Below are 8699 nucleotides of genomic sequence, written 5' to 3' on the forward strand. Positions count from 1 at the left end.
GGAGAGAGGCCGGAGCGGGCGCCCGCTTACCTTCGTACATGGGGGCCATCGGGGCCAGGATGTCCGTTATTCATGGCAACGGAAAGGAGAAAGCGAAGCGAGACGTCGGCCCCCCCAAACTCAGTCGGAATCTGCCATCTTGAGCCTGGGTCTCGTCCGCTCGGGCTCTCCGCGCCGCCGCCGCCGCCGCCGCCGCCGCCGGGGCCGCCCGCTCCCGCATCACCGCCTCGCTTCTCCGGGGAGGGGGGGAGGGGCGGGGGGCAGGCCGGCCGCCCCCTTGATCCTGGCCATGCAAAGCGGCGCGGGGCGGGGGGGGAGGGGGAGAGGGGGGGGGGGGGCGGGGCGGGGGGGGGGGGGGGGGGGGGAGCCTAGTCCTCTCCCTCTCTCCCTCTTTGAAAAGGAGAATAAATAATCAATAAATAAAGGCCCGGGCGGGCGGCCGGGCGGGCGGCGGCGATGGGCAGGCCCACGAGAGGCTGGCGGCCGCGGGGGGCCCCCCCGAGGTGGGTCCGCGTTTGGGGGGGGGTGGGGGAAAAGAGGGAGGGGGGAGGGAAAGGGGGAGGGTGCGCGACCAATCCCCCGTGCTCTCAGCTCAACATGTCTGTGTGTGTCGGGGGGTTCGGCAAAAGTTGCATTGGAGGAGAGAGAGGAGAGGAGAGAGGAGGAGGAGGAGAGCAGAGCGAGGGGGACCCGGACCGAGAGAGAGCGGCCGAGGGGAGAAAAAAAGCGAAAGGGGAGTTTGCATGTAATCGAGCACCGATGACACGGATGAGAGGGAAGGGAAGGAGGAGAACAGTGGGAAACGGAAAGGAGAGGGGGGGAGGGGGAGGGGCAGGGGGCGGAGGACGGGGGAGGGACAGGGGGAGCAGGGGTGCAGAGAAGGGAAGGCCCAGGAAAAGTACCAAAGGAAGAATCCGTACCGTCCTGTAGGATATTTTTTTTAATTGTAAAGAATTATGCCCGAGTCTGGAGGAAATCGCCCTAAAAAGCTGCTGACAAGTGGTGCCCTTGGTTGCTGGGAAGGGAGGTTGGTGGTGGGGTGAGGAGGGAAAAGGAAGAGGGGGCGAGGTCCTATAGGTGGTAAGCACTTAATAAAAGCTTATTGAATGAATGAAATAAATAGGAAAGCACCGAGGGGTGTAAGAAAAAAGAAGATGGGGAGGGAGAGGGGCAAAGGAACGAGGTTGGAATACGTTGTCCTGTACGTAGTAAATAAAATACTTAATAAAGATTTGTTGAATGAATAAAAAAATGAGGGGTGGGGGGTAGAAGTGGGAGTGGGGTGGGGTCGTTGAATGAATGAAAGGAAAGGACCGAGAGGAAAAAAAAAGGGGGTGTGGGGGGAGAGGGGAAAGAAGGATGAGATTGAAATACGGTACGTTGTTTTGTATGTGATGGATACTTAAGGGTTAGTTGAGTGAATGGAAGGAATAGGAAAGGAAAAAACGAAGGGATTAAAAAAGGGGGAGAGGAGAAAGAGATAAGAGTGAGTTACTAAGTCCTGTATTCCGTAGGTACTTAATTAAGGTTAGGTGAATGAATGAAACTAATTGGAAAGATCCAACTGGAGCTTTAAAAAAACTACTTGGGGAAAATGGATTAAAAAAAAAAAACTACTGTGTGTGGATTTCAACTAAGAAATAACCTCATTGTAAAAATGAAGTGTGTCCAAGAACACTTCCAGGTGAAAATCCATCATTTAAAAAACAAAACACCTTTGCATACAGAGGTTTCACCTCAACCTATTCTCCTGGCTCCCATATTTCAGCCCAACCTTTTTCTCCCTTATCTTCCCTTTACCCACCCTAACCTCCAGCCAAATTACACTCCCAGTTCCCCAGAGTACTTTCACCTTCTGCCTGGTATTGTATGTTGCAGTCTTTTGCTTAATTACCTTTACCTGAAATGTCCTCTTCTTCCCAACCCTGGAATAATACCTTCAATAACTAGCTCCAATGTTGTCCTTCAGTAACTAGCACAAATTGACATTTTCTCCATGAAGCCTTCATCATGCAAGCAAGAAGTGATTTTTCCCATCTGGAAACTGGGAAAGCAACTTCGTATTTTGTGTGGTGTAATAGAAAGACCACTGGGATTTGGTCCTGGGGCTGCTCCTTAATAAATTGTATGACCATGTGCAAATTACCTTACTCCTGTTTGATCACCTGTCATATAAGTGAAAGGGTCGGACTAGGTCCAGGTGCAGGGGTGAAGAAACTGCAGCCTCAAGGCCACAGGTGACCCTCTAGGTTCTCAAGTTTGACCCTTTGACTAAATCCAAACTTCACAAAACAAATCCCCTTAATAAAAGGGTTTCTTCTGTAAAACTTGGACTCAGTCAAAAGGTCGAACCCAAGGACCTAGAAGGCCACAGATTCCCCACCCCTGGTCTAGTTCATTTATGCTCTCTAGGATCGTGGTATTTAAATCTGGAAGGGACATTTGGGTCTTCTAGTCCAACCCCTTCATGGTACAGAAGAAGAAATTGAGAGCAGAATGGATGGATTGATTTGCTCAAGGTCATACAATCATATATTGTGATTCAATGAATCATATTGTAACATACTTTTGACTTCCACTTAGTGTTTATTTTGCACATTTCTTCCCTCTTCTCAAGCGAGTTGCCTCACACTGGAGCTCTTCCAAAAGAAGCTTGATAACTATCTGTTGGGGAAACTTAAAGGCAGATTCTTGTTTGGGGACAGGTTAGACTAGATCACCTCTAAAGCTCCTTCCACTTAGCAGATTCCACGATTCTAACCTTGTGAAAAACTTCCTAACAATTAGAGCTGTCCAAAAGTGGAATAGAAGAAATGATTGTGTTCCGCATCACTAGGGACCCTTTAACAGAGATGGCTAGGTGGTTCAGTAAACGGACTGCTAGATTTGGAATCGGGAAGACCCGAGTTCAAATGCTGGGTGACCCTAGGAAAGTCACTTAGGCATTCAAAGCCCTTCACAACCTGAAAAGCCATTTCTTATTCGCTTCCACATATTCTGAGATGCCGTGACACTGGACACCAGACAATCTGTGTCTCAACTCAGCATTTTCTCTAGCTATCCCCCCTGGGGAATTAATTCTCTCATCTCCTCCTCCTGGCTTTCTTGGCTGCCTTCTAGTCCCAGTTAAAATCCTACCTTCTTCAGGAAGCCTTTTCTGAACCCTTTTAATGCTCATGCCTTCCCTCTGTTAATTATCTCCGAGTTATTCTCTATATCTCTTGTTTATACATAGTTGTTTGCATGTTGTCTTCCTCATTAAACTGTGAGCTCTTTGAAAGCAGATATTTGTCTTTCTTGTTATTCCCAGAACTTAGCACAGTGACTAGCATGTTTTGTTGTTGTTTGGTAAGTTTAGTAGAGTTCAAGTCTTCATGACCCCATTTGGGGTTTTCATGGCAAAGATCATGGAGTGATTTGCCATTTCCTTCTCCAGTTCATTTTACAGATGAGGAAACTGAGGCAAACAGGGTTAAGTGACTTGCCCAGGGTCACACAGCTAGTAAGAGTCTGCCTGAAGATTTGAATTCAAGCCTTCTTGACTCCAGGCCCAGGGCTCTACCCACCTCACCACTGGGCATATAGCAGGTGTTTAATATTAAAGTGCTTCTTGACTTAATCCCTGATACCTTGTTTCCTCATCTGTAAAATGGAAATGATAATGGCACCTATTTCACAAGGTGGTTGTGAGGATTTATTATGAGATAATAAATGCAAAGCACTCTGCAAACCTTAAAGTAATATATAAATATCAGCTGTTACAATTTGTTGTAAATAAAAGTTCTGTTTTGAAGCATGTAAGTAGCTTGGTGAATAGAGTCCTTGGAGTCAGCTGACTCGTCAAGTCACTTTACCCCTCTGTGCCTCAGTTTCCTCATCTGTTAAAGTGGGAGTAATAACAGCACCTCTCTTATAGTTTTGTGGGAATCAAATGAAATAACATGTATAGAACTTTGCCAACTTTAAATCACTATATAAATGCTGGCTATAACAGACTGGACAACTATTTGTCAGGGATGTTACAAGGAAGACTTTTTATTCATGTATAGGTTGAACTAGATGATTTCTGAGTTCTCTTTCAACTCAGATCTTGTGCTTCCATTCCCACCTCTGCTGATAGAGTCTCAGGATGTAATGTTTTAATGTGTCAACAAGCTATGAATATTCTGTTATTCCTTTACAAAGTATGAACACCTCTCAGAGTCAGGAGGGTGCAACACTATTGGATAATGATTGGCCATCCCAGGGCAATCTTTAAAAAGCACAGTTCAGTTCTTTTGAGTCAGCTGACAAAAGTCCAAGAGCTGAAGATGACTGAAGCAGCAATAGCTGCCATGGTGGAGCTACTCATACCATGAGGCACAACGAAAGGAGCAGAGACACACATTCCAGACAAACATGTTTACAGAGAGACTATCATTTAAGCAAGGAAGTAGTTTTGTGGATGGGGGCCTCTGTCAGTTAAAAAGAGCCAGCTCTGGACTCAAGATAGATCTAGCCTTGGCAATCCAGAGTCAGCCTGCAAAAAGGAATGGACCTTGGGAGCAGGCTGAGCAGCCCACCCAGCAGAGACATGGTACCCAAAGAGGGCATTTTGAAGACTCCACAGGAGAGAAGGGATATAAGGCCCTGCAGTACCAGGAGGTGTATTTTGCCTTAGTCATACATGGTCCTAATACGCTATCATTGTACTCTTAAGTTTGTGTCCATTCTTCTCCCAGATATTTGGTATATTTGTAGGAAAGTAAAACTCAGGTTGGGGAAGGAGAATGTCTTATAGTTATTTTTGCTATGCTGTTTTATCTAATGGCTTTACTAACAGCTGAATGTGTCTACTGGCTGTACCTTAAAATGAAGCACCTCAGTGAAGGCTCATGAGTTTTATAAAGTAGCCACCTACAGACTACCCTAAAACCCAAGGGTAATAGCTGTCTTTTGGGTATGCAAGCATGGAGTATGACTGCCAAGTTGGGTGACTATCCTAAAAGGTGTGCTTTGCAAAGATGGAAGGATGAATGGATAAAAGAATGAGTAAACAAATGAATCCATAACAAAAATTCTATTCTAGGGCATGGAGATAAACTTGAGTTCTTGAAAACTATTTGAGCAGAACACATATTTCAAGGATCTATCAAACTGGAAAAGCTTCAAGTACAGGACTGGCAACCAGCTACATCTGCTGTCTGAGAATAAGACTAGCCAAGTATGGGAAGGCTTCTTGCCGAAAAATTGGACACAGTGATTTTTTTTTTGCTGTTGTTTTTAACCATAGCGACCCATAAAAGAGATTAAAAATACAAAAATGCTCTCAATACTGTGCGGCCCCCTTCCAATTCTAGAGTGCTAGTGGCAAATTAACAGAAAGGGGGCAGAGGTTGCTAAGAATTACACGGTTGTTAAGACTGTCCACAAACATTAATTTGACTATTATTACTCTTAATGTTCAATCTTTGTCTAGCAACCAATGAGTTGACACATTGCTAGAAGAACAAAAGCATATCTATACTGACATTCTCATGAGAAATGAAACAAGAATCTGCAGCTAAGTAGAAGTGTAGCTCACAGGTTCAACTTGAAAGAACAAAGGATTTGACCAAATTGTTTTCATGATACTCTCAATGTGATGAGACATAACTTCATAAGGCATTTGATCATCTTGCAAAACTTGGAGCTAGTGTATTTCTCCTCACTAGAGGTCAGAGATAGCTAGGTCCCCCATAAAGCAAAGGGCACAAGCAGAGTACCATGAAGATAACCATAGCTCATTTATTGCAGTGAATAAAAGGGAAGTGTTCTGGAAAACTTCTTAAGAATCTCTACACTAGTGATTTCCAATGCAAAAGTAGGTATTAGGGAAGGTAGCAAAAACAACCACCACCAAACATTTTGGAAAATACAATTCAGGATTGAGGAATTGTAGAATCACTGATTCTCCTAGTTGGAAAGGACCTCGGAGGCTGTAGCTCTAATTGTTAGAAAGGTTTTCCTTACATCAAGCCTAAATTCACCTCTTTGCAGCTGGCCTCCATTACCTGCAGAACAAGCCCAGTCTCTCATCTATATGACAATCTTTCAGATTCTTAAAGATACCTGTCATTTCACACTCCATGGCATGTCTTTTCTAAGTTAAAGATCCCCAGTTCCTCCAACCAAACTTCAAGTGGTACAAAGTCAAGACCCTTCCTTGTCCTGGTCACTCTCCTCTGGCTGTGTTCCAGCTTATCAATGTCCTCCCCAACATGTGGTACCCAAACTTAAACATGATTCTCCCCAAAGTGGTCTGACCAAGGCAGGGTTAGCAGGATTATAGCTTCCCTTGCCCTGGATACTATGCTTCTTCTAATGCACTCTTAATTGCCCATTAACTTTTTTTTTTTTTGCCACATCACACTGTTTACTCATATTGAGCTTTCAGTTCACTAAAACTTCCAGGTCCTTTTTCAAATTAACTGCTAGTTAGCCTCACTTTCATTATCTTTTACTTGTGAAGCTATTATACATAATAAATTTCATCTTCTTTCACAAAATCCTACTTCAGAATTTCATTCTTGAGAATTTCCCATTAACCAATCAAAAAGCATTTATTAAGAATCTAATAATGATAATAGCTAGCATGTATATAGCACTTTAAGGTTTGTAAAGCAATTTACATATATTATCTCATTTGATCCTTACAATAGCTCTGTTAAGTAAATATTATTGTCCCCATTTTACAGATGTGGAAACTGAGGCTGAGAGAAGTTAAATGACTTACCCAGAGTCACATAGCTAGTTAGGGTCAGAAGAATGTTTTGAGTTTAAGTCTTCATGATTCCAAGTCCAACACTCTATCCACTAGGATGGTCATCTAGCTGCCACACTTTGCTAGACTCCAGGAAGAAAGAGAAAAGAAGAAAGCAGTCTTGCTTTCAAGAAATTTATATAGGTAGTATGAAACCTGTACAAAACAGTCATTATAACTCATCATTATAACCAAACAGTTATTATAAACAGTCATTATGCCCAAACACCACAGGAACTCTCAGCAGACAAACATTTGATTCTCCTGGATAGTCAGAGAGATGGATAGACATGCCAGCCAAGGGTAACACCACTTTAGAGTAGAATTTCATTTACAAAACATTACAAAGGGGATGACCAAAGATCATGATCAGTATTGTATTACAAAACAGTGAAAAGGAATGAAGGGAGAAATGAGCCTACAGAAAACTGGGCATGAGATGTAACTATATCAGTTAGTACTGAGAGCATCTATGGGTGAAATTGAAAGGATAACAAATAGATATGAAATCAAATAGATCTGCCAATGTTTCTGTAGTGTTCAATTCTCTTTAGCAGTTAGACTAGAATCACTACATTTGGATTCTTACCATCTCAGTACCCAGTTTACTCTATTCTAATAGGTATAGAAATAAATAAAATGAAGTTCAGAAGAGTAGTTGGACCCAATCAAATACATATAGGAAAAAAATATGTGCTGCAGTAGACAGACTTCTAAGAATGTTTTATTTATGTATTTAGTCCATTTGCATATACCTTGGATAGACAGGGAAAGACAGTGAGCTGGCCCCATATTGAGGAAGATATAGTAGGCTAAATAAATAAACTGTATAATACTTTCAATAATCTCAATCTGTGATTCTTTGTCTAAAGCAGAACTCAATTATCCCATATTCCTCCTCCAAGAGAACTTCTCCTTCTGACTTCCCTATTTCTGTGGATGATACCATTATTTTCCCAGCCATCCATGTTTCAAATCTGAGTCATCTTTATGATTTCTCTCCACTCCCTCACCCTTAACCCCCATAAGCAACCTGTTGATTTTTTTCCTCTTACAATATGTTTTGTACTTATACAAGTTTAGAGTTGAAAAGCACCTTAGAGATTATTTGACCCAACACCCTCATTTTATAGGGAAGGACACTGGGCCCAAGGTCATCCAAGGTCACATAGAGAGCAAGTGATAGAACTGAAATGATATCTCAGTCTTTGGATTCTTAACCCATTGCTTTTTCCAATATGCTATCCATCCCTTCCTTTCTATTCATATACTTCCTCATAATCTATCTCTTATCAGTTTATATCTGGGCTATAGTTTCCTAACTCATCTTCTTGCCTTCACTTTTACCCCTTCCAATCCATCCTACATACCACTAACAAATTATTCTTCCTCGTGTATTGCTTTGACTCTATTCCTCCTTTCATAAAAAGTCAAGTCAAGGTGGTTGCCCTCAAAGAATTTACAATCTTATGGGTGACATAAAACTTAGATGACAGTATGCAAACCCCAGATAAGTTGGAGATAATCTCAGGGAGATTAGTATTAAGGGGAATCAGGAATGGCTTCTTACACAGATTTCAGTGATTCTGTGTGGCCTTCATGATAGCATCCTTAGTTTCCATTCAAAGCCATCTACAATACCAATTCAACCTACCTTTCTAAATTTATTTCCTTAAAAAAATACTCAATTTCTAATCAGACTGCTTTATATACCATCCTGAATATATTTTGCAATTTGTGCCTTTGAAACTTTAAATGATTAAATTCACCAAACATTTATTAATTACCCACTCTACTAATGGGTAATTCTAGATGACTACTTGGGGGCAAATTATAGTACAAATGGGTATAACTACTCATATCAGTTGTGAGGTGTCTAATCACATGTACATGATGTTAACCTGAAGAACTTATCCCT

General features: G+C 42.3%; 1 protein-coding gene across 7 annotated transcripts in view; it reads right to left on the reverse strand.

Annotated features, from left to right (window-relative positions):
- Positions 1-200, reverse strand: part of HIPK2 (homeodomain interacting protein kinase 2) — a 251076-nt gene extending 250876 nt beyond the window's left edge. For 5 of the 7 annotated variants that reach the window (XM_069087337.1, XM_069087338.1, XM_069087342.1 and 2 more), the window contains exon 1: positions 31-199. In XM_069087337.1, coding sequence (XP_068943438.1) covers positions 31-49 — 19 coding nt within the window. In that variant the 5' untranslated portion in view covers positions 50-199. Of the gene's footprint in view, positions 1-30 lie in introns of all 7 variants that reach the window. The other 2 variants (XM_069087340.1, XM_069087344.1) reach the window with 1 other exon arrangement.
- Positions 201-8699: the final 8499 nt, after the last annotated feature.

Source organism: Petaurus breviceps, unplaced genomic scaffold, assembly GCF_028583685.1.
Source record: "Petaurus breviceps papuanus isolate PSGF00001 unplaced genomic scaffold, PetGlider_PUasm1.0 181, whole genome shotgun sequence".
Classification (NCBI taxonomy): Eukaryota; Metazoa; Chordata; class Mammalia; order Diprotodontia; family Petauridae; genus Petaurus; species Petaurus breviceps.